This window comes from Lepus europaeus, chromosome 2, assembly GCF_033115175.1.
Source record: "Lepus europaeus isolate LE1 chromosome 2, mLepTim1.pri, whole genome shotgun sequence".
NCBI classification, from domain to species: Eukaryota; Metazoa; Chordata; class Mammalia; order Lagomorpha; family Leporidae; genus Lepus; species Lepus europaeus.
Genome location: NC_084828.1, coordinates 135,468,758 through 135,495,822, shown reverse-complemented (window position 1 = coordinate 135,495,822; position 27,065 = coordinate 135,468,758). Strand labels below are relative to the sequence as shown.

General features: G+C 38.6%; 2 protein-coding genes across 3 annotated transcripts in view; both read right to left on the bottom strand.

Moving 5' to 3' along the window:
* Nucleotides 1-27,065, bottom strand: part of LOC133775298 (uncharacterized) — a 993,905-nt gene that overhangs the window by 576,708 nt on the left and 390,132 nt on the right. The gene's annotated exons all lie outside the window — the stretch shown is intronic.
* Nucleotides 1-27,065, bottom strand: part of PLOD2 (procollagen-lysine,2-oxoglutarate 5-dioxygenase 2) — a 105,923-nt gene that overhangs the window by 37,357 nt on the left and 41,501 nt on the right. For both annotated transcript variants that reach the window (XM_062213524.1, XM_062213517.1), the window contains exons 2-6: nucleotides 23,819-23,910; nucleotides 21,154-21,290; nucleotides 8,415-8,578; nucleotides 3,912-4,024; nucleotides 128-191 (exon numbers count right to left, since the gene is read on the bottom strand). In XM_062213524.1, the coding sequence (XP_062069508.1) occupies nucleotides 128-191; nucleotides 3,912-4,024; nucleotides 8,415-8,578; nucleotides 21,154-21,290; nucleotides 23,819-23,910 (570 nt within the window). The remainder of the gene's footprint in view (nucleotides 1-127; nucleotides 192-3,911; nucleotides 4,025-8,414; nucleotides 8,579-21,153; nucleotides 21,291-23,818; nucleotides 23,911-27,065) is intronic.

Sequence of the window (27,065 nt, the reverse complement as noted above, 5' to 3'; positions counted from 1 at the left end):
TAAAGGTTGCAATATCTACACTATAAACCTTACCACAGCCACAAAATGTACATAACAAAAGAAAGACAGCTAGAAGCGTAGATATTCATTTGTAGACATGAGCAACCCACATACCGAGGACACATACCTACAGCTCCATTTAAAGTTTGAAAAATTTTACATTTGTGATCCAATGTGATGTTAAAAGCTTCCTAAAAAATAAGAATAGAGATAATATTGAAAATGACAACAACAACAGCAGCAGCAAGTACCACTATTATATTAATATAATTTGTTCTTTCAAGGAATTTTAAGTTTAAAATTTTTAAGTATCTAAAGAAAATAGTTGCATGATTGAGGTATTTATGTGAGACACAGAAATAGTGGAGTTCAAAGCGCTGTAAACCATACTTTAAAAATCTTATGGCTCCTAAACACAACAAACAAAAATACATAATTTAGAAAATTTTAAAACTGTATCTGTTATACATGGTAAATTTATGAAACACCTTATTGCACACAAATAAAAACACCACTGAGGGCTGGTACTGTCACATAGTAGGTTAAGCCTCTTCCTGCAGAGCCAGGATCTCATATGGGTGGTAGTTCCAAGTACTGGTTGCTCCTCTTCTGATCCAGCTCTCTGCTAATGGCCTGGGAAGGCAGTGGAACATGGCCCAAGTGCTTGGGCCCCTTACCCATGTGGGAGACCCAGAAGAAGCTCCTGTTTCCTGGCTTTGGATAGGCCCAGCTCTGGCCATTATGGCCATGCTGGGAAAGAATTAGTGGATGGAAGACTTCTCTCTCAGTCTCTCCCTCTCTATATAACTCTGCCACTCAAATAAATAAAAAATCTTTAAAAAATTAAATTAGAAAATTTTGTTTCACTTTTCCCCAAAGATTTGCTTGAATCAATTTCAGGAATGTGCTCATTAGAACCTGTTACAAATGGATTACTGTCTCCAGTCTTCTTCCCCTTAATAACAGACCTCAGATTCTCGATACTATCCTATTGTGTAGTTAAAAAAAAACAAGGCCAGCATCGCAGCTCACTAGGCTAATCCTCCCCTGTGGCGCCAGCACTCTGGGTTCTATTCCCGGTTGGGGTGCTGGATTCTGTCCTGGTTGCTCCTCTTCCAGTCCTGCTCTCTGCTGTGGCCCAGGAAGGCAGTGGAGGATGGCCAAATTCCTTGGGCCCTGCACCCGCATGGGAGACCAGGAAGAACTAGCTGGCTCCTGGCTTCGGATCAGCCAGCGCGGAGGCCGTAGCAGCCATTTGGGGGGTGAACCAACGGAAACAGGAAGACCTTTCTCTCTGTCTCTCTTTCTCTCACTGTCTAACTCTTCCTATCAAAAAATAAATAAATAGGCCGGCGCCGCGGCTCACTAGGCTAATCCTCCGCCTTGCGGCGCCGGCACACCGGGTTCTAGTCCCGGTCAGGGCACCGATCCTGTCCCGGTTGCCCCTCTTCCAGGCCAGCTCTCTGCTGTGGCCAGGGAGTGCAGTGGAGGATGGCTCAAGTACTTGGGCCCTGCACCCCATGGGAGACCAGGAGAAGCACCTGGCTCCTGCCATCGGATCAGTGCAGTGCGCCAGCCGCAGCGCGCTACCGCGGCGGCCATTGGAGGGTGAACCAACGGCAAAAGGAAGACCTTTCTCTCTGTCTCTCTCTCACTGTCCACTCTGCCTGTAAAATAAATAAATAAATAAATAAATAAATAAAATAAAATACAGAATAATCTTTGTATATTGTATGTAGTGTCATAAATATGTTGTGCTCAAAAACATATGATAAAGTATTATGAGATTTCTAGAAAAGCTACTTATAGAAAGCTGACTACACTGATGGTCTGTTTTGTTTATGATTCCACCTTTTAGCTATGTCAAATATGGATGCAATGGCTAGAGCATCATCTTGAACAAGGAGTTTAAGATGGAAAATGGTAAAGAAAAAAAGAACTAACATTTTTGACACCATAAAGCTACCATAGCAACCTTGTGCTCTCTACCTGTTAGGATTTTTTTAATGTAATAGAGGAAAAAATACATTAAAAAATACCAATTTTATTTAGGTCACTCAATTTGAGTTGTTTTACATGACAGCTGCCATATTCTTGGTAATAAAGGGGTCAGAGTCTACCCTATGGATCCTCTGGCTCAAATCTTTTTGGGATTTAATTATAATCTCTCTACTGCAGGATCCATGCTATCAAATATTCCAAATGCTCTAACTGGCTGTACACACTACGAGATTCCATCAAAGGGTCATACCCAATCTAGTACATCCACAGGCTCTACACACTCTGGACACTCTCCCCAGTATCCATGATCTCACAGGGAGGTATCTGTGTTCAGTGCCATCACAGGTCTTTTAAAATGAAACAAAACAAAAAAACCAACTTCTTGGAGTTTCCTTACTCACATGCTATTCCAAAGTGTTTTCTAAAATAAGAAGATTGTAATTAAATTTAACTAACAAGAGGTTGATGTAAGCACCATGTGAAACAGAGGTTAAGTCTTGCTGTGGGTTTTCAGAGAACTGAGGATCCAGCCCCTACAGTTCTTCTGACTGAACGCGTGGCCTGTTACTCTAATGGCCACGTGAGTATAGAGGGTCTGGCTTGTCACTTGTCTAGGGATAAAGAATCTCATAGAAGCACAAAGGGCTTTAACAAGGTTAAAGGGACTACAAATGAGAACACACTACACTTTTTAAATTTAAAAAAAAAAAAACAAACTAGTGTCAAATAGCTTTGGAGTAGCTTTTGTGAAAAAAATATCATTACAGACACAAGACAGAGTGAACACAAGAAGGCATATTTCTATTCTGTTGTGCCTTACTAAGTGACAGTTCTCCAAGATTTTAACAGATACCATTCTCTAGAGTCTTTGGGGTTTCATTATTGTCTTTTCACCTCCCAGCAAAAACCTTTCGATGCTGTAACTGACTCGGTTATTAAGAGGTCAGCATGTGTACTGATGGTCCTCTTCCCCACTTAATGCTGTATAATTGTTCAGACCTGGTAAATGCCACTCTTAGGATCATTGGTTACTATCCTCACTCTGTCTTTTATGACCTTGTCTAAATATGATCAGAGTCGGCAAACTTGGAAGGCTTCCATAGCCTTGGCAACTCATGACGACAGCCTAGGATGGTTACTGGAGCCATAAACTAGAGTGTCAATTTGTTGGGTAAACAACAGGAGCCACTGTGCGCTTGCTCCTGATGTGGGATCTCTGTCCTTAATGTGCTGTCCATTGTGATTTAATGCTATAACTAGTACTCAAACAGTATGTTTCACTTTGTGTTTCTATGTGGGTGCAAACTGTTGAAATCTTTATACTAAATTGATCTTCTGTATATAAGGAGAGTTGAGGATGAGTCTTGATGCAAATGGAGGGGGAGAGGGAGTGGGGGGGGGGGTGCGGGTGGGAGGGAAGTTATGGGAGGGGGAGGCCATTGTGGTCCATGAGCTGTACACTGGAAATTTATATTCATTAAATAAAAGTTAAAAAAAAAAGAAAAAAAAAAAAAGAGGTCAGCATGGAAGTGGGTATGCAGTGGAGGTGGGGCTGGAACGCTGGGCTGAGGGCAGACATTCTGTATCCGGTGCTTTCCGTATAACTGAGCACAAGTGGTAAGGCCCTGCATCTTTATACCTCTCCTTCTCCCTGACCCACCCAAGTTTGGCAACGCTGCTACTAACTTGGCCAACAAAGAGGAGGCACAAAGACACATAAAAACCAGTCTCACCTACTCGCCGTTTGTTTCACTGACTCATTTTAAAATATACCACAGAACATTTTGAAGCTAAATTTTCCATTTGCCACTTTATAACTGAAATCTTCTGTTTTTAACCTGTCCACATTAACAAAATATAAAGACACAGCAGCCAAAACAATAAAACAATGAGAAAGTACGGACTATTACCCTTTTCAATGGGTCAATGTATATTTTAGTGTAGAAGAGCTGGTCGTCGTCATTATCTTGGAGAGTCCACTGTTGTACTATACGATTGATGTAGGGAGCATACCCAATAAAGCCTGCAACACAGCAGAAAGAGAAAGGAATTTAGCATTTATAGACCAAAGTCTGCGTCTAAGTTAATTCCACTGACCAACAGCACAGCTTTGTGAAGCTACGAGACCTTATCCTCAGATTGCAATTTCACAGCTCATTGTGAAAGAAATATGTTATTGAGTGCCCTTTGTTTTCTTTTTTTTAATTTTTTTAGGATTTATTTATCTATTTGAAAGGCAGAGACAGAGAGAAAGAGAGACATCTTCCACCTGCTGGATCACCCTCAAAATGGCCACAATGGCTGGACCTGGGCCGATCTGAAACCCGGAGCCAGGAGCCAGGAACCTCCTCTAGGTTTCCCACATAGGTGCAGGGGCCTAAGGACTTAGACCATCTTCCACTGCCCTTCCCAGGCCACAGCAGAGAGCTGGATTAGAAATGGAGCAGCCTAGATAGAAGGATGTGGGCACTGCAGGCAGCAACCTCACCTGCTATGCTACAGTGTTGGCCCCCTTTATTTTCTATATCACTACAATTTGGAAAACAGAAAATAATCAGAGTCTTTTTAAATAAACATATCCCTAAAATTGACACAAAAGAGGAACTTACTCTTTCCAATGTCCCTAAGAGGAAAAAAAAAAAAAGATTTACTAGTTAAAAAATAAAGTAAAACACAGGAATGTTCCCTCTGACCTTCTAAAATGCTCTTTTTGTATCTTGTGCAGGGGATTCACTATTTCTGAAAGAAAGAAAAAAAAAATCTCTACAACTGTGATATTAACAGCAATGCCAGAGATGCTAATGTAATCAAAGGAATGTTGGATTTGTCACTGTCTGCAAACATCCCAAAGAAATTTTATAACCAGGACATTTTGGGAGTTTTTCCATTACTTGAACCAGTCATTATTGTGCCTGCTAAACCATTTTCTGGCTAGGTTTTATGTGTCATAGTCTGGAAAAAGGAAGTCTAAAATTGGAGTGTTCCCTTTGGCTTACAGCATAAGCATTAAATCTGCCAATAACACTGTCTATAAAGGAGGCAGACAGCAGGATCACTTTTCCTGTTTGAGTCGTCCTCTGAATTTCACAAGCCCAGCCAATCTACAATGGTTCATTGACATACAATACTTTTAAAAGGGGACCAATGTTACTCCTGTGAATTGAAAGGAAAATTAAAATTTCCTCATAGGAGCAGAATTAAAAGAAATAAAAGAAGCAGGCCCAAGAATATAAGAAGACAAAATGAAAATATAACAAAAAGCAGTCACTAGTTGCTCACTTTTTGTTATTCTTGCCAAATTAAAAAACCTAACACACTGAAAGTTAATATATATTTAATTCCTATGATCAATCTTCTGTGACGAACATACCAAGTAGTGACAAGTGACATTTCCCAATGGCTCATGACTGTTTTTCAAAACTTATGTTTCCACATCCTTTAGTAAGCCCAAAATATCCTCAAATAAATGAAAAGGAATTGCAACTACTTTCATAGTATATGATACATTATTTGTTTTTCTATTAAAATTATTTTTTAAACTAAACTACATACCATAAACATAATTACTTAAATAACTCTCAATGCATCATCCATGAAATCAAATAAAATTTTATGGAACAAATTTATATTTTTTGCCATCGCTCTACTTACTTGTACTACAGAAAACATAAGGACCACGCTTTGATTTTTTTTACAATGACTTTCTCACTTATTAATACCTTCTCTTTCATTAGACTTATTTACAATAGTATTTACTTGCTCATATTTTTGCTGCTGCCCCAACACTGTAAGTCTGTCTGAAATTCAGCCACTCTCTAGATAAATTCATATATGAAACTTCACTATGCATGTTATCTTCAGAAAAATGTTAATAAGTATAAAATAAAACCTATTCTAGAGTTCCACTGCTGAATACTTCCTTTATTTTTTTTTCAAAGATTTATTTATTTATTTTAAAGGTAGAATTACAGAGAGGCAGATGCAGAGGCAGAGGAGAGAGAGAAGTTTTCCATCTTCTGGTTCACTCCCCAATTGGCCTCTACGGCCAGAGCTGAGCTGATCCGAAGCCAGGAGCCAGGAGATTCTTCTGGGTCTCCCACGCAGATGCAGGGGCCCAGGGACTTGGCCATCTTCTACTGCTTTCCCAGGCCATGGCAGAGAGCTGGATCGGAAGTGGAGTAGCCAGGACTCCAACTGATGCCAGTATGGGATGCCAGCACTGCAGGCGGGGCCTTTACCCACTGTGCCACAGCGCTGGCCCAATACTTCCTTTTAAAAAGTGGTATTTAGACTGGTGCCGCAGCTCACTAGGCTAATCCTCTGCCTGCAGCGCCGGTACCCCGGGTTCTAGTCCAGGTTGGGGCGCCAGATTCTGTCCCGGTTGCTCCTCTTCCAGTCCAGCTCTCTGCTGTGGCCTGGGAGTGCAGTGGAGGACGGCCCAAGTGCTTGGGCCCTGCACCCGCATGGGAGACCGGGAGGAAGCACCTGGCTCCTGGCTTCGGATCGGCACAGTGCGTCGGCCGTAGCGGCTACTTGGGGGGTGAACCAACGGAAGGAAGACCTTTCTCTCTGTCTCTCTCTCTCACTGTCTAACTCTGACTGTCAAAAACAAAAACAAAACAAAACAAAAAAAGTGGTATTTAAACCATGTAAGATTTGGGGTCAAGTTAAAAGACCAGCCATGTGTCACTGAAAGCTTGACAGTTTGGAAGCTACAACAAAGAAGTAAACCTAGCTATAAGCCTAGTGCCCAAGCAAAGAAGTGAGAGTGGGCACTTATCACTGAGAAAGGTTGACAGCATTTGAAACAGACATCCAAGGGGGAACCACTGCTACAGCACGAACAGTGACCAGCACAGTAAAGTGGTAGATAGATTGGGAGAAAATAAAATGGCCAAGAGATCCCAAACGCTATGAACTACAGATGTATTGAGACGGAGAGAAAAACAGAGCCAACTAAGGCAATACAAATTGGAATTTAAGGTTTCAGAAGTATAGTATCTGTCCGAGTTGAACAAGTTCCAAGGTACAACTAATGGGAATGCATTGCTAAAAATAAAGTGCAGATGAAAAGAGCTGGAATTGAGGCATCAGAGAGAAATAAAATTATCTGCTAAAAGTTTCATGCTGACGAAACCCTAGAACTCAGATATGATGCTACCTCAAGCAGCACTTATCTTAACTGTCTTAAACAGATTATATACACATAAGTAACTCAAAAAGATCCATTTGTACCCAACTTCTGTCTCTAACATGTCCCCCATCTTTGGTTATGTGTTTTGGTATTATGTTTACGTTAATCTTAGCATAAGAAAAGCATATTTTGGAGTCATAATTATGTCAACATCAAATTTTATTTTATCTTTTACTGGGGTCAGCATCATTGCAGTGGGTTAAGCTGATGCCTGCAACACCAGCATCCCATATGAGGGGCTCAAGTCCCAGCTGCTCCACGTTTGATCTGCTAATGTGCCTGGGAAAGCAGCAGAAGATGGTCTAAGAGTTTGGGCCTCTGCCATCTTGTGGGAGAATTGGATGGAGTTCCAGGCTCCACTTGGATGGCGTTCCAGGTTCCAGCTGCTGTGGCCATTTGGGGAGTGAACCAGCAGATGGATGATCTGTCTGTCTGTCTATCTTTCCCTATCTTTTCACTTTCTGTAACGCTGGCCTTCCAAATAAATAAAAATAAATCCTCAAAAAATTTTATTTTTAAGGGAGAGGGTGGTATATGATAATTTGCTACTTGAATCCCTGGTGACATAGATAATGCAATATTTTAAGTAAATCTAGATGCTCAATGTTGAATCTTTTAATTGCAGATTCCAAGGCAAAGCATTTATGTACTCTATTTCAAAATTGGATGAAATTTTATGTTTAAACGTTACATGATTATAGATTGAGAATTAACTTTTTTCACATAAGGATACTTACTAAATCTATTATCCTAAAGCTACATACAATAAGATCAATGAAATCACACTCAGCAGACCTTGGTCCATGGATTTTTTTTTAAACTGATGCATGAAAATTGTATATATTCATTGGGTACCATGTATTTGACATGTATATAATCATGTAATATTTGAATCATGTTTGTCCTGTACAACTAAATTTCCAAAGTCACTTAAATCTGGAACATGCGTTTCCACACTTCCAATGTAGAAAAAAACAGCATCTACATTGCCTAGTGCTGTTAGGAATATTAAATGAAATAATGCATGGGAAAATGTTTTGACATCTGTACTACACTCTGTGGATTTTAAACGGATGTTAATTTCAATAGTAATAATAAAGTAACAATTACATACAACTTCAAGTCTATAGTTTTTTTTTTAACATATGCAAAGAAAGACTATTACAAGAATATGCTTCACTTACTGTGACTTTAACTTCTCAGTCAGAATCTTACCCACCTCCAGAATTCAAGTAGGGTTTCCCACTGTGCACAATGGGATATTTTTCTGCTAATCTTTTATCTGGCCACAGAAGTCCATCTGCTGCAAAGACCACTTTGTGGTTTGTCTTTTGGAACTTTTTTAAAACTTCTTCAGGACCACCAGCAAAAATGACGTGAAAGCTGTTTAATGCAGGGAAATCAAAAGAAGTTTTAAAATACACTCATCAGAACTCTGGCATGTAAAATAAGAAAAGGACTATAATAAAGCTCAGAATTTAGAATCCACCACAAGATTAATAACATTATATATAGAATACATCAAACATTTTCCTTCATTTAAATTATATGGGTTATATTGAGTTATTAATGTTTATATGATATTAGCAAATGAAATCCAAATAAAAGAATGCTTTTTAGTTTCAATTTTAACTTTTTTCAATAATCCTTTATCCCCAAAATCAAATTCTTAAACAATATTTAAGTATTAGAAATTTAATTACTTACTATACAATTTAATAATACAGACACAGTCATTCAATAATACTGTGCAGGGGTAGTAATGTAGCCAATAGAGTTTATACAAGATGAATCATTGCCAACACAATTTAATAATACAGACAGTCATTTACAGAAGTTGCCATCAAAATTGCCTAACATTTCAATTCAATTTGTGTCAATCCATTATAACTTCTGAATATTTCATTATCTTTGATAAAATGAGTTTACCCACTAAGTGTCATCAATATACATTCAATATATGAATCACTATTTAGCCTAACAACATTAATGTGTTCAGATCAGTACGCTTTTTTAAAACTCAATTAACTGAAAAAAATGTAGAAATTAACACTAACAATGTTTACAGTGTCACTGATTCCACAGACTTTATTCCTCAAAGTTCACTCATAAATTTATAATCACTTAACAAATATGAAGTGTCAAAGCCACCATCTAAAATGTTTCCAACTGGTAATAAGTTCTCTGTTTATTACAAACACATATTCTTCAACATTTTTCTGTTCATTTCTGTGTACCTCAAGGCCAAGGTTTACATAGAAAATAATTTAGTGACTAACCATCTCAGATGGTAAATAATATGAGCAAATTAATGTTCCTGAATTGAACCCCTAGATCTTCCTATAGTCGAAACTGGAATCACTGCTGTGATCTCTGATCAGGGAAGTAAGTAAGCTGCACCAGGTGCCTTTTTTCCTAAATTCAATCTAAAGGAAGTAGTAGCCAGCCAGGCCAGTGACTAAACACCAGGAAAGATTCATTAAATTTCTTTATATGAATTATTTTATCAAAACAAAACCCACTACTAATCACCTTTTAAAATATCTATGTATTTGAGAGGCAAAGTTGCAGACAGAAGGAGAGCCAGAGAGAATCTTCCATCTGCTGGTTCACTCCACAAGTGGCCACTTGCCCAGAGCTGGGCCAATCTTAAGCCAAGAGCCAGGAGTTTCTTCCAGTGCCCACGTGGGTGCGGAGACCCAAATGCTTGGGCCGTCTTCAGCTTCTTTCCCAGGCTATCAGCAGGGAGCTGAATCAGAAGTGGAGCAGCAGGAAATAGCACCTACGTTCATACAGGATGCTGGCACTGCAAGCAGGGGTTTCACCAACTATGCTACGGTGCCAGCCCCTATTGCTCATCTCTTGTGTTGGTAAAAAGCCTACAGATTTTTTTAACTTTACTTTAACAAGAATACTGTCATTATTTGGACTTGCAGCAGAGATGTCAATTGATCCCCTACATCTTCCCATTTCTTTACTTTAATCATGTATTGCTCCATTGTTAGCTGGGCACAGGGCTCTACTACTTAGAAGCTACTCTGGGCCAGCGCCACGGCTCACTAGGCTAATCCTCTGCCTGAGGCGCCGGCACTCCGGGTTCTAGTCCCTGTCGGGGGGCCGGATTCTGTCCCAGTTGCCCCTCTTCCAGGTCAGCTCTCTGCTGTGGCTGGGAAGTGCAGTGGAGGACAGCCCAAGTGCTTGGGCCCTGCACCCCATGGGAGACCAGGAGAAGCACCTGGCTCCTGGCTTCGGATCAGCGCGGTGCGCCGGCCGCAGCATGCTGGCCGCAGTGGCCATTGGAGGGTGAACCAATGGTAAAGGAAGACCTTTCTCTCTGTCTCTCTCTCTCTCTCACTATCCACTCTGCCTGTCAAAAAAAAAAAAAAAAAAAAAAAAAAAAAAAGCTACTCTGAAGCTTGAGGTGTGACATGATTAGCTCTGCCTAACAGAATGTGAGTAAAACAAGGTGTATTTAACCTCCAGATCCTGACCTTCAAAAAGGAAATATTCTGCTCTCTGCTTCTTCCTTCTCTCTTTGTCCCCTTTATCATGAATCACAATCTATACCCTCACCATATAATACACTTCAAGTTACACACACACACACACACACACAGGCCCCAGAAAGAGGACTGGGGCCAGTGTTGTGGAGCAGCAGGTTAAGCCATCACCTGTGTGTGACACTGGCGTCCCATATGTATACTAGTTCAAATCTCATATACTCCACTTCTGATGCAGCTCCCCCATAATGCACCAAGGAAAACACAGGAAGATTGGACCTTGCCACCTACGTGGGAAACTTGGATGAAGTTCCAGGCTCCTGGATCCTGCCTGGCCCATCCCTGGCTATAGTGGCCATTTGAGCAGTGATGCAGAAAATGGAAGATATCTATGTGTGTGTGTGTGTGTGTGTGTTTTCCTCTAACTGTGCCTTTCAAACAAATAAATCTTTTTTAAAAAAAGATAAAATGTTACAATGTTGACAGTATGCAGCTAAATTTTGTAATTAAACAACTATTTTTTTAACTATGCTAAAAAATAGGTCTGGAATCAGAGAGATATAGACTTTTTTATTTCACATTTCTCAAGGGATTTAAACTTCATAATCTGTTTTCAGTTATTAAAAGACTACTTCAAAGTTAAAACATAAACATAAATTTATATCTAGTATGTAGACAGATGTTGCTACTTAGTTTTTTTTTCCCTTTCCAGAATAAATTGCAAGAAACTGTAACATAATCTTCAAGTCATTCACAGCACATAATCTGAAGTTTGCCAATTGGGTGTCTTACCCCAATTCTGCCAGCTCCTATCAGAATCATCTGAGACAAGTTATTTAACCTCTATGTGTTTTAGTTTCTTTACAAAATGAAAAACAAAATATATCAAGTTATTATAAAAATTAAAAATTAATAACATGAAGCACATTCTCAGCACTCAACAAAGTTAACAAAAACTAAGATTATTATGAACTAGAGGTAAAGGACAGCTAGGAAGAGAGATACGGAGAATAACTCACTATTAAGTCTTACCGAAATGTAAGCTAAAATAATTTTATTTTTAGCCAGAGAAATTATTTTTTAAAAAGCCCTTTAAGACAGAATAAAATTATTCCAACTAAAATCTCAAGCCAACTTCTTCACTTCTATTTTAAAAACTGCATTAATCTGATAACACAAAACATTAACAAGTTTCTCCTTTTCTTCTAAGTACAACTACATTCTTCAATATTATTTTTTTCAAAGAAGCATTTTTCCTCCAGCTAGTAGTAGTTGATAATTTATTTAATGTTAAATAATAGGAAATAAAGCCATGAGAGGTCAGGCAAATAAACCAAACCCTCAGAGAGAGATTGTCATGCCAGCAGCAGAGGAGCCCCTATATACTGTCTAGAGGTGGGGAAGATATCATATTAATGTCAGAGAATCACGTGACAGAAACAGAAGCTGACATGATTCAGAGAGTTTGCAGGAAGCTTCATATATTCCAAAGCTATGCAGTTTGTTTTCTGAGTGAAGGATACTGATATATACGTGGTATATCTTGAACAATTAATAAATAAGTCAGCAGCTTGAAAAAGAAAAGCTGTATCAACTTTTACATTGAGAATTTACTATTTCATAAGCATATGCATTACATTTATAAACAAAATGAACTTATTTTAAGGCAGATGGTGAAGGGAAACATTATATTTGCATAATTCAGTAAGAATTTGACTTTAAAGGCCCTGTGTTGTAGAGCAAGTGGGTTAAGCCACCACCCATGTACTGGAATCCCATATGGGCAATGAATCATGTCCTGATTGTCCCACTTCTGATCCAGCTCCCTTCTAATGGCCTGGGAAAAGAAGCAGAAGATGGTCCAAGTGTTTGGGTCCCTGCCACCCACATGCAAGACCCAGATGAAGTTCCTGGCTCCCGGCTTCAGCCTGGCCTAGCCCTGGCCATTGTGACTATTTGGGGAGTGAACCAGCAGATAGAAAATTTCTTTCTAGCTCTCCCTCTCTATCTGAAACTCTTTCACATAAGTACATAAACCTAAAAATAAAAAAGAATTTGACATTGAATAAAATCTTAAGGTTACTGAAATGTTTCCCATTTCATTCTGGTAGCATTCTTAAATCTATGTTTAAGTACTTTAGAAAATTCTTTTGACCTTATTTAAAAGTTCTCAAAGGGCAAGCAAGTTTTTCTACTTAAAATTATTTTGGCTATAAAAAGTCTAATAGTCAATTTAAAAAAAAGAGAATGCACAAAGGTCATAAAAATAATTCTCATAGGAATTCAATACCTTTAAATGCTAAGTATAAAATAAAAATTTCCACACTTAACTCGTGAATTTTCCTGGGCCCTGCAAAAACCATAAGATTCCACCCTATGTGGTCATATTGAGGTCTCTACCAGACATGTCAGTGTTCTATCTCCAACAGGTCATCGAGATTTTTACAAGTGTTTGTCCTTCTGTGTTTTCTGCTTCTGTGGCACCATTGACCGAATAGTCACCCAGGTTTAGAATCTTTCATTCAGCTTCTACTCTTCCCGTTCCATCTCCTCTCTCATCAAATATTTTGTCAAATTCTATTGATTCCATCTGCTTAATCTATTTAGCATTCACGTCCTTTCCAGTCTCTCCAGTCTCACTAGAAGCCCCTGGCATAGATTCATTCAAAAACCCTAGGGGCCCTACAGGCCTCCGCTTTACTCAGCTCCACCCCTCCTCTAATTGGGACCATGTGACAAACGCCCCTGAAAACCACTCTATGGCAGTCCCCAGATTGACTCTCTGGGTTTTCTGAAGCAGAAGTCAACAAATATTTACTCTCTGCCCTTCTAAAGCAAGTCTGAGGCTTTGAGGGATTCCACTCTGCCACTGTGGTGCATAAGCAGCTACAGACAATATGTAAACAGATGAACGGAGCTGGGTTCCTATAAAACTTTTTACCAAGAAACAGACAGTGGGCTGGGCCATAGTTACTGATCCCAGTCCTGTAAAATAAAGCTTACATGAATCAACCTGACATTAATAAGCTTCCATTAAATAACATGGTCTAATGCCAAAATGGATTATTTGGTCTGCCATCCATGCCTTCTTCAGTCATGAAGTCATTCCTGCTTAGCACATCTTTTCCCAATCAGTTCCAAACCATTCGCCTCCAAGGCCCACTGCCAACGCCTCCTCCTCTACAAACCTCGGGCTGATCAGCACAACTGAAAAAGGTCATTTTCTTCCTCTCAGTTCCCACAGCTCTTCTCCTCTTCCCTTTCAATGAGCATTTCATTGGCTGTTCTTCTTGCTAAGAGTGTCAGTCTTAGACTATGTTGTATGTTCTTCCTTCATAGGCTAGTGTCCACATCCTTATTCATCTTTTTATGCTGAAGATAATCAATAATTATGTGCTCAACAAATGAGTGAACCAATGAGCGAATGAATCATCTCAACATGAAGCAAAAGCTGCTGAGTAGCCAGAAAGAAAGCAGCTCGTGTTCCCTAACTTTGTTATTCTTCCCCCTTCCACTACTTTCTTCATCACGGGCAAAAACTTGAGTAAAAACCTATGAGCATCCAAACTATTAGCTAGTTTCTGAAAGCCAGAAAAAAGTCAATGAAACTGAAGCGCAAAAGTAGCATCCCTCCTGATTATTCATTCATCACATCTCTACCTCAAATACATATACATATTTCCAGACAAAAGTAACATATCTTACCCTAGGAAACAATCAAAAAAAGCAAAAACAAAACAAAGAAGAAACAAAACTTCAAATGCCCACCCACTCAGTTTATCTTGCAGAATAAATTATAAGAGCATCACTGAAGAAATGACCAAATTTAGGGATTTGGTGGGGGGAGGAGTTCACTGTTATAATGCAGGCACTATTTTAAGAACTAAATATTACTTGAGAGATTTTTCTCTGTAAGTGATATATAATTTCATTTCACTGTGGTAGAGGTGGGAGTCAATGAGGACACTGTCCAGCTATAGGGTCATTTCCTTAAGACCATTTTCTGACAGTAGCCTAAGCGTTAGAACACTAGTATATCAGGAGAGAGCCAGAGGCAGAGATGGAGGTCAAGCTGCACAAGCCATCAGCTAACCATTGGCAATTCTTTCTCGGTGGGTCAGTCTCTATTTATGAAATGATCTGATAAATTAAATAAAAATGTATGTCTAGTTTTTTTAAGATTTATTATTTATTTGAAAGTCAGAGTTACACAGAGAGAGAAGGAAAGACAGAGAAAGAGAGAGAGAGAGAGGTCTTCCTCCTCTGGTTCACTCCCCAACTGGCCGCAATGGCTGGAGCTGCACCTATCCGAAGCCAGGAGCCAAGAGCTTCTTCTGGGTCTCCCACGCGGGTGCAGGGGCCGAAGGACTTGGGCCATCTTCCACTGCTTTCCCAGGCCACAGCAGAGAGCTGGATCAGAAGTGGAGCAGCCGTGACTTGAACCAGCACCCCTATAGGATGCCAGCACTGGAGGCAGGGTCTTTACCCGCTATGCCACAGCACGGGCCCCTATATGTCTAGTTTTAAAATGACAGTTAAGTATATCTCTGTCAACTCACACACTTTTGCACAAGTATTCAACAAAGAAATAAAGTTAAAAAAAAAACTCTAGCATTTCTTATGATATAGGTACACTGTGACAAATAAAACATGCAAAGCTGTTGAAAGAGAAATGTATCCAGAGTACAAGGTTCCTGTCCTAATCAGCTACCAAACCACAGCAACTAGTACCAACCTTTGCACATAACAGATACTTAAGATATGTTCACGGAAAAAAGAGTAAGGCGCAGGAGCAGACAAGCTGACTTGGGAATGAATACACACATTCAGACACACACACAAAAGTCAGACAAGTAATCACACAGTGCAGCACCTGCAGACAACCAATCTGGACACTGACTTGCATAAATACCAGGTGCTTCCTTTGTGTATCACCTTCTTCACCTTCCTTCCAGCATTCCTAATAATAAACTCCGTCAACACTCAGCAAATACTAACAATAAAATGTGAACAATTGGAAAAAAAAAAGTCACTCATTTTGTACTTAATTCCTACACACATTATTAATTATTTTAGGTGAGCCAGAAGGCACAGCAATATATTTAAGTGACAGTTAATGAATTCAATCTTTCCTTCAAAAAAGATAGAAAGAAATGCCATGGAAGCTTGGAATCATGATGTGTTTTGGCTTTCCTTCATCCTAAAATAGTGAAATGTTGCCTGTTGTTAATGACTGTGTTCTTTGTGTCTGCCCACTCAAACTGCCATCGGCACCAGGAAGGAGGAGATCATCAAATAAACCTGCCACTGTTAGGTAAAATTATAGATGTTGTATTTGAAAGCTTTGCTTTCAGGAAATTTTTACTCTGGTTTCTGTAAAACTATGTATGACAATATAAAAGGCAAGAATACTGGGTATGTAATCTGAGTTCTGAGAGATGTAAAATGCTTATTTCATGGAACACAAGGTAGGATCTATTCATCTTTAGAATAAAGCAAATAACACTTCCTCAACAATAACAACGAAATCAGAAAAAAGCATTGTCACAAATTACTAGCTATGTGACCCAATAAAACATGCCTTTTCATAATTTTCTGAGTGCACACTGTTCTGAAGAAATTATGCCCAACATTCAAGTTTTTCAGAAGATGTGCATTCCTCTTCCACATTAGTTCACATTAGTTCAGTTTTTTGTTTGCAGAATCACTGTGATATAAACTAGAAATCCTTGAGGGCAGGATATGTTTCTCTCTCTTTCTATAGTGTTAAGTTCAATGCCTGCAACACATTTTGTGCTCAATAAATGCATCTGAAAACAGTGAAAAACCTGCCCCCGATCTTACTTTTTCAGCAAAGTAATGTTCTAGCAAAAGCCAAAAGAAACAAACATTTGCTGATACATGGAAGGGCAAAAGGAACAGTATCATATTCATAGTTTCTAACCAAAATTCAACTTTTAGGTAATTTCAAGGTTTTGAAATTCAAAACAATTAGATATTTTCCTACCTTTAGAAGTCACTTTCTCTCCCAATGAACAAAGAAAAATAAGTTTGAAAAGTAATTTCAAAGTATTCACTATGATTTTCCCTCTTGTTATTGTACCTCAAACATTAAGTTAAGTCAGGCACAGACTCAGCTCCACTGTGTGAGACACACAATTAAATTCAGCAAAATACTGAAGAGAAGCTAGCCAGATAAAACCAATGTGACCAGGCACACAAGTCAATAGCAGAGATGTGTGTGATGAGACAATTCCTCCATTTCTTTTTTTTTTGCCAGTATTTATTAACCTTGGACTAACATCAAAGACTACAACAACCTAGAAAACTGCTGAAAAAAGACTTCCTTTTATATCATTTGAATTAAGACTACCAAGTTTTGCAGGGAGCCAATGAATACCATTCTGGTTTTTGTTAAGCTTACTTTTCCTTACTGTTATCTTTTGATGACAACAGCCAATTCCTTTATCTTACCCTCAAAGTCATAATCATTTTTAAATCATCTTTAACACATTAGGCAGTTTCTATATACCAAAATATTTCAGTAAATATATTCATTTCAAAATGCCTGTGCTCCTTGATTAATACTGGGATTACCTCCTGAAAAAAATCCATCCTAATGGCCCAAGTCCTTGGGCCCTGCACCCCATGGGAGACCAGGATAAGTACCTGGCTCCTGCCATCGGATCAGCGCGGTGCGCTGGCCACAGCGGCCATTGGAGGGTGAACCAACGGCAAAAAGGAAGACCTTTCTCTCTGTCTCTCTCTCACTGTCCACTCTGCCTGTCAAAAAAAAAAAAAAAATCCATCCTAAATTGTAGTTATCATAAACTGGAAATGCATGCAATACTGAACATCATGACTTAGCAACACAGTCGACTGTAGAGTAACAGTTCATGGATACTATGGAGTTGACTGATAGCTGCTGCTGGCTGCTGCCGCCCAGTCTCATGAGTAAGGTACTGCACATCACCAGCGCAGAAAAAAACTTCAAAACTTGAAGTACAGTTCCTACTGAATGTGTATCACATTTACACTTTTGTAAAGTCAAAAAAGTCTAAGTCGGATCATCATTCAGTCAGGGAACATCTGTATTCCTTCTTTGTAGGGACAATAACCACCACCAAATCTATCTTTGATTTATTGTATAAACTGCAAGTCTTTATAATGTCACTAATCAAATCATATACAGTGCTGTCACTGTTGCTGTACATTTCTTCTCTGTCCCAAGCTCAATGTTCTGACTTTACTTCTAAATAGCTTCCTTCTAAGTAATTTTCTTAAGTCTAAAAAGAAAGAAAAAAACAGCCAAAATTTTTAGTAGATAACTTTATCCGATATTCCAAAATCTGGAAAAATTATTCTACCATGTGCTTTAGGACCTGGTTTATATTTCACTCTATGCAGCACAGCAAATTATGTATTTGCAAATTATGCAAATTCAGTATGCATCAAGTTCACTCCTAAGAACAGAACCACTGTTTGTTTCCTTGTGGTTTATATATTATCCTTTAAAAAAAAGAAAAAGAGCAAAAAGAAACAACAGCAACCAAAAAAACCAAAGGTCAACAAATAATAATTACGTATGATCATCTGTCTTCAACTTATTACAGTAAAATAAATGCTTGCTTTATACTATAATTCCAAAAGTATGAAAAGTATCTTATTATAAAACTCAGAATGCTCATTCACTTTGATTGAAGTGTATCATAAAAGCATCATAGAATCATTTTGCTCCATAAGGAAATCCACCATCACCAACTTAAAATATTTGTCCCCAAATTGTCATTAGCTTATTTCAAAAGAACCCATCTGCTAAAACTCATCAAATTAATTATATTTATTGATAGTTGTTCTAATCAATAGGAGACTATGAAGCTTTACAAGTCATACTAATTAAAAGGAAACACACACAGACATACACATGTCCATGTACTCACAATTGTATAAAATAGTTGAAAAAAGGCACCTTCCCATATGTAGATATTCAATTCCATTTTGTTTTGAAAAAAATTCAAAACCTTGGCAATCATTTATTTTTATATATATCAAATATGATCAATTTTACCCTACAAAGTATACTTATAAGCATCCAGTCTTTAACTTTAAATGTTGTTCCAGAAGTCAATTTGGAATATATATTCCCATGGAAGCCATGTTATAAAATTGTCTCACTTAATTCACAAAAGACTGTCTAAGTGGACACAAGGGATCATTATGGGATATTAGAAATGTTCTAAAACTGAACAGTGGTGATGACATGCAACTCAGTAAACTTACTAAAATTATTAAATTTTAAACTTTAAGTATGCCATATTATGTAAATTTTACTTCAATAAAGATTTTTTTTTAAAAAACCTATCTAAAGTAGTATGTAGATAAAATTGTGTAAGTTGATTTACCATAGTGACTTATGCATCAATAGAAATAATTATTACAATTGAATAGTAATTTGTTTGCTTTATTAAAATGAATGCATTCAGAAATCTGGTCCTTGGCCAGAGGTAAATTTAATTAGCATACCTAGCAATTTTATTATAGAAGAGGCATTACATTCAAATAATTTATGACCAGCCTAATTCATTTGCCCTAGGCCTTAGGTTACCTACGATTTTCAACTAAATTTCACTCCCTAAGATAACAAAAAAAAAAAAGCAGAAGAGTGTTACCTTTAAAAAATACAATAAGAGAAGAAAAAAGTTCCAGTTGGCACCAATTGCTTACCCCTCTTACATTCTCATGATCCCTAAGTTTTTCCCAAGAACAGACATTGTGCGTGACCATGGAGAAAATCTGAATGACTCCTAGAGAACAATGACTTGGCTCTCTAACAGGAGGAACAGTCAGAAAAGCTGTCACTAGGGCTGGCATTTTAACTCAGCAGGTTAAGCTTCCACTTAATCACCAGCATCCCACATCTAAGCACTAGAGTCCCAGAGCTCCACTTCTGATCCAGCTCCCTGCTAATGCTTCTGGGAAAGCAGCAGATGAACCAAGTGCTTGAGCCCTTGCTACCCGTGTGGGATCCCAGATGAAGTTCCAGGCTCCTGGCTTCAGCCTGGCCCAACCCCAATCATTGCAGCCATTTGTGGAGTGAACCAGTAGATGGAAGATCCCTTTCTCTGTCTTTCCCTGTCTCTGTGTCACTCTTCCTTTCACATAAATAAAAATAAATCTTAGGGGCCGGTTCTGTGGCACAGTAGGTTAATCCTCTGTCTGTGGCACCGGCATCCCATATGGGCGCCAGTTCTAGTCCTGGCTGCTTCACTTCCAATCCAGTCCTCTGCTACAGCCTGGGAAAGCAGTAAAAGAGGACCCAAGTGCTTGGGCCCCTGCACCCATGTGGGAGACCAGGAAGAAGCACCTAGCTCCTGACTTCAGATCGGTGTAGCTCTGGCCATTGCAGCCATCTGGGGAGTGAACCAATGGAAGCAAGACCTTTCTCTCTGTCTCTCCCTCTCACGTCTGTAACCCTACCTTTCAAATAAATGAATAAATCTTTAAAATAAATAAATAAATAAATCTGAAACAAAATGTTGTCGCTAATATATTCAGACACTCATAGTGCCTGGAGGACGCTACACCTTCCATTAAAACTTCCAGATATCTCACAGTATCTATAGCTTTCTCATTACAGACAGGCCTCTCATATATCAGTTCCTGCAAGATTAAATCAAAGACTGAGGGGAAACGGCAGGGGATGGAAGAGTAAGAGTGGAGAAAAGCAGTTCTCTCTAAAACCCAAAAGGAGATTTGAGAATCTAAAATCATTATTGGCTCATTTGTGGTTAACTTTTTAAAACCGAATGTGCCCCAGAATCAAAGTCAAAATACACATGTGGCGAGTTCAGGTTGACTAATGTGATTGTTGAAATCCGTGGTAATTTTAAACAAATACATACTCAGTATAGTAGCTTACCCTAAGCAGTTATTATGACAAACTTCCTAATATTTTGCTAAAGGTAAAAAAAAATACACAGTAACAAATGATATATGAAAATCCACAGTATGCAAGCCCCACACACCTCATCTTGCAAGAACAGGTAACTACAGGTGTAACTTAGAATCTTTGTTTAGGAAACACCAAGAGAATTCTAAAGGTGTATGTATTATGGATCCTGTCATAAGGTAGAGGGGAAAATTCAATGGCATTTCAAATACGCAACCAATGGCAAAAGGAGGGGAGGGCAGAAAGAAAAGAGAGAAGAGAAAAAAATAGAAAAGACAAAGAATGGAAGAAAGGAAGTGGTAAATCATAATTCAGGACAACTTGATGTTAACATAAAAATGTAAAACGATGGTCAATAACAACAGCAGATACTTCAAAGTAATGAGGAGAGTGAAATACTGCACAAAAAGATATTTACACATTAGAAAGGTTCTTCTTAATAACACAATAAACACATAAATCTTAAAAAATTAATATAAACTTAGAAGACCATCATATATTTTTCTTACCACTCTGTAAATAAGATAACCAGATCATCTTGATTGCTGTAATGTTCCATGACTTCTTTCATTAATCTCACTTTTTGGCCACCTCCGATACTATTAATTCCACCACCACCTCGCCACTCCTCTCCTTGACCAAGTACCTGTAAATGAGATCAACATTTTATCCCTGAGCAAAACTCAAATTAATAGTACCATAAAACACAGAAAGTCATCAGCAACTTGAACAGCATTGCATCCTAACCACTCTTTAATGTACTTTAACGTTTCATTAAATCATTATGCTAGAAAGAAAAAAAATGTAGAGACCTAGGTCAAGTCATAAATCTTCAATGTTATCCATCTCAAAAATGCTATTTTCTATTTTATTATTTCAAAAGTTGAGTTTAATCAATGTAGATGGACTCAGAAGGTATTTATCCTACTTTATTATCTTATTCCTATTTGTGAAGACTAAAATGAACAAGAAAATGAAGAAACCTTCAATATCATGTTTTTTTTCAATCTGGCAGGAAATCTGTATGATGAGCACTGAAACCTCTGGAATCTCAGTGACTCCTGAATTGGGCCCTGAAGCAAATTTGGATTGTTCAGGGCCATACAGAGGGCAGCAAGTGAAAAATCCAAAAATTATTTTCTTTAGATTATGAATCTTAAAATTACACAGTCCTCAAAATCTTATTAAGAATTTATCAATGCAAGAAATTGTTCATACATCATCAGTGAGAACTAAGCCTGTGCCCTTGTGTCCTCATAGTTTTATTTGCCTTAGCTCAGCAGATGCCTCCTAAATCAGAAATACACTGTTGACACACCTGCCTCTGAGGGAGCAGGAAGTACATATAATACACGCCATGCCTCCTCACACACAACGTTTATCTTGGTTTCATTAAAACAGAGTATGGAAAGAGAAGGAATGAAATTAAAAGCAAATGCAAAAGAAAAGGATAAAATCCATTTAGAGAATAAATACTATTAGTTCCAATTTCATTTCACACTGAGCCAAATACAAATCTATCTGGCAAGGTCTGTGGGGCTCCCAGCCTACAATCTCCTGTCTTGGCTTCATGGACAGCTATCCTGAAGGTTGTAAGATAAATGTGATCCAAGAGAACAGAGGCTGCTTTGGAGATTAAATTGGGGCTCCTCTGGTTGAATGAATCCTTTTTACCCTAAAATGTGGTATCCTCTGGCTCTGAGTTTTGTGCCAGAACCCTTCTAGACTCTCCAGTTCTGCCCCCAAGCACGTATGAGAGGCTGACTACTCTGTGCATGCACTACATCAACCATCACTCTGTTCTCTACACCGCACCAGTGGTTGTCAGAGTTCAGTGTGCATCAGAATCACATCAAGGGCTTTTGAAAACACACGTTTGGTGCCACGTCCTGAATTTGTGCTTCACTTGGTCTGAGGTGGGGTCTGCACATTCTCCTTTCTACTTCCCAGGAGATGCAGATGTTGGTGATTTTGATTCCACACTTCAGAAACCACTACATTAAACAGCAGGAAGACAGCAAGAGGATCATAAACTCTAGGGTCAGTAAAATGGTGCTTGGGGTCCAAGATCTGACACTTCCTCACTGTGGCCCCGGGACAAATTTTCCTCACCCATAAACAAAGTATTATCTACCCTCCATGGTTAACGAATCAACTGCACACCATATAAAGTTCCTAACCAAGCAGCTGTTTCTAAGAAATAGCCCCTGTCTCTTGGGTCTGAATCCTAAAAATCCTCCCTAAAGGTTTCAGCATCACTTTATCCTAATGCGTCTATTACTTCTATAGCACCTCCAATTAGTACATGCTATTATGTTTATTATCTATCCTAACATAGTCCCAACATATTTTTCATTTGTCCCACATTAAACAGCTAGTTGTTACTACTCTATCTCTTAGCCAACAAACTTTAGCCTCTTTATTAGCTGCCCTATGGTAACATCTGTACCTAGCATTCCAATGGTTATGTAATGAATCCTACCTTTTTTCTACACAACATACCAGAACAATCCAATTTTTTCCACAAGCATGAAATAATATTTTTTCCTACTTTAAGGTTTTTTTTTTTTTTTAATTTCCTACCTAAATGCCTCTTTATTCTCTTATTTATACTAAGGATTGTCTGACAGATCCTTTTTCTATCAAAAAAAAAAAAAACTAAGTAATGATGGCAGGCCTCCCACAGCTCAGTTTAACAGGTGTCTCAACTTCCCATTTCCTCTGCTGATTTATCAGTAAAATGTCCCCTGTCGCTAACTCTTCTAAAGCCTTTTCATAGCTTTACAAATTCCTCTAAAACAAATAGAAAACAGGAAAAGCAACTCTCAGGGACCTTCACAGTCACACTTACAACTTTCTGTAAGCAAAGGAACATTATGGCATACAAATCCATGATGAAAAATTACTCACAAAAGTTTACTACTGAACTTCAGCTATACTCAGAGTATAAGGCCCTCCAAAATGTTTATATAAAGCATTAGCAAATATTAAAAAAAATTAATGTCTGAATAGCAGTCTTACTATGACCAAAATTTAGCTTTAAAACTAATAAAACCAAGCTTTATCGTCCTTATGAGAATTACAGGCTATGCTGCTGTCTCTATTATAAGAATCGTATTTAGGCACATAATCTATTATCTCTAACATCTCCACAGATTAAAGAATATACCATACCTTCACAGTATAATTGAAATATTTGGCAGACTGCATAAATCGATGGAATCCATCATTTTCTTTGGTTGCTACAGTTATGACTAATAATTTATCTGCAAAGATAGAAAGAAATAACGTAAGAAGACTTACCAAGAGATTAAATGCTAACAATTTACAATTCAGTATAGTGATCAGAGACCACATTAAATCCATAGGAATGTTCTGGTTTGTTAATCTATTTAATAATTTTTTTAAAAAGCTGTTGAGAAAACCAAGAACTTCAAATTGATTACTGCAAAATCATGAATCCAACAAATGACCAGTTTAAAAAAAATCCATTAATTTCTAAGAAAAAAGCATGTTCTCCTGGAGTATTTCAATTTTATAAATAAAAAACCTTCTTTTTTTCTTTTTTTTCTTTAATAAATGTGAATTTACAAAGTGCAACTTTTGTATTGTTGTGGCTTCCCCCCCCAATCTCCCTCCCTCCCACAGCCCTCCCATCTCCCACTCCCTCTCCCATCCCACTCTTCATCATGTCTCATTTTCAATTATCTTTATATACAAAAGATCAACTTAGTATATACTAAGCAAAGATTTCAACAGACTGCACCCACACACCCGTACAAGATATAGAGTACTGTTCGACTGTAGTGTTATTAACTCTCGTAGTAAAACACAAAAGGACAGAGATCCTACAGGGGAGCATGTGCACAGTGACTCCCGTTGTTGGTTTAACAATTGACACTTTTATTTATGACGTCAGTAATCACCCAAGGCTCTTGTCATGAGCTGTCGAGGCTATGGAAGCCCCCTGAGTTCGCCAACTCTGAACTTGTTTAGTCAAGGCCATATCACGGTGGAGGTTCCTTCCTCCCTTCAGAGAAAGGTGCCTCCTTCTCTGATGGCCCGTTCTTTCTGCTGGGGTCTTGTTCACTGAGATCTTTCATTCAGGTTGTTTCTCCACAGTGTCTTGGCTTTCCATGCCTGTGAGACTCTCGTGGGCCTTTTAGCCAGATCCGAATGCTCCAAGGGTTGATTCGGAGGCCGGAGTGCTGCTTAGGGCCTTTGCCATTCTATGAGTCTGCTGTGTGTCCCACTTCTCCTGCAGGATCATTCTCCCTTTTAATTCTATCCTTCATTACTTGTAGACACTGGTCTTATTTGTGAAATCTCTTCGACACCCTATCTTTTTGATCAATTATGTACTTAAACTTATCACTTTAACAAGTGAGATGGCACTGGTACATGCCTCCTTGATATTGAATTGGAATCCCCTGGCACATTTCTAGCTCTACCATTGGAGGTAAGTCCGAGTAAGCATGTGCCGACCTGTATATCTCCTCCCTCTCTTATTCCCACTCTTATATTTAACAGAGATCACTTTTCTGTTAATTTTAAACGCCTAAGAATAATTGTGTATTAATTACAGTGTTCAACCAGTGGTATTAAGTAGAACAAAAAGAACAACAACAACAAAAAAACTTTCATAAAATGCACATTTTTAAGCTGTAAAGATTAAGACTCTCCTAGATATCATCTAACTAACCAAGTTCATTGTCACCTATAAATCATCCTTGGTTTATGATACACATGCGTGAGGTTGTACAGTATACTGCATTCACCAGATTGGGGTGGGTATTTGGTGCACTGGTTACGTAGCCAGCTGGGATGCCTGCATCCCCTATCAGGGTGTCTGGGTTCAAGTCCTGCCTCTGCTTCCAATTCCAATTTCCTACTAATGTGCACCTTGGGAGACAGCAGGTGATAGCTCAAATAGTTGCAGACCTGACATCCACTTGAGAGATCTGGATTAAGTTCTGGGCTTGTGGCCTGGGCCTGGCCCAGCCCTGACTGCAACATGTATTTGAAGAGTGAACCAGAAAATCAGGAAAACCAGGAAATCTCTCTCTCTCTCTCTCTCTCTCCCTCTCTCTCTCTCCCTCCCTCTCTCTCTCTCTCTCTCTTCTCTTTCTCTCCCTCAAGTATATATACATATTTAAATATACTGGAAAAAGGGAATATTCTTTTGAATCCAATATGTAGAGTGAAATCTTAGTGTTTTCCTCCAAATAAAAAATTTTCATATGGAACTCCTTTTTTATAAAGATTTATTTATTTACTTGAAAGTCAGAGTTACACAGAGAGAGAAAGAGAGACACAGAGAGAGAGGTCTTCCATCCGCTGGTTCACTCCCCAAATGGCCGCAATGGCTGGAGCTGCACCAATCTGAAGCCAAGAACCAGAAGATTCTTCCGGGTCTCCCACGTGGGTGCAGGGGCCGAAGGACTTAAGCCATCTTCTTCTACTGCTTTTCCAGGCCATAGCAGAGAGCTGGATTGGAAGTGGAGCAGCCAGGACTCAAACCGATGCCCATATGGGATGCCAGCACTGCAGGCAGCAGCTTTATCCGCTATGCCACACCACCAGCCCCAAATATGAAAACGTAAAAACTATAATAGGAGGGTACTTTAAATTTCATGGAAAGATAGCATTAAATGTTAAGTATATTTTGGGGCAAAAATTTTTCAAATGCATGCATAAGTTTTTAATAATATGTACTTCCATGAACTTTTGAAGACCACTGGTATTTTGAAGACATTTATTTATTCTTTCATCTCACTTTAAAGACGAATGGAATCAAAATCAACACTGCCCTAATAGAAAAACAGATTTTAGTTATCAGTTTAGAGTGAACTATTGTTTTAATCCAATATAATATCTCTGTGGATAGAAGTTGGTAGACTTAGATTTATCTTAAATTACCTAGAGAAGCTATTAGGGATAATGAAAAGGTACTTGTCACACATTTTTAATGAAAAGGAAAAGGAAAAGGCACTTCAGAAGATTCATAAATGAAACAAGTGCACCAGCAAATGACAAAGGGCTAGGACTTTTTTTTTTTTTTTTTTGACTCAAAGATTTTCAACATTCTGAGCATTGAGTTATATGAGGATACTTCAAATTATTTTATAGAAAATGAAATGAAAAGATGCTTATTTAGGAGAAAGTATACATGCATACAAGGGTTCTTCAAAAAGCTATGAGAGGGGCCAGCATCGTAGCATAGAGGGTAAAACTGCTGCCTGCAAGCCCAGCTTCCCATAAGGATGCCAGTTCATGTTCGGCTGCTCCACTTCCAATCCACTCCCTGCTAATGGTCTGGAAAAAGCAGTAGAAGATGGCCCAAGTGTTTAGGCCCCTGCAGCCAAACAGGAGACACAGATGAAGCTCTTGGCTCCTGGTTTTTGCCTGGCTGTTAAGGGGA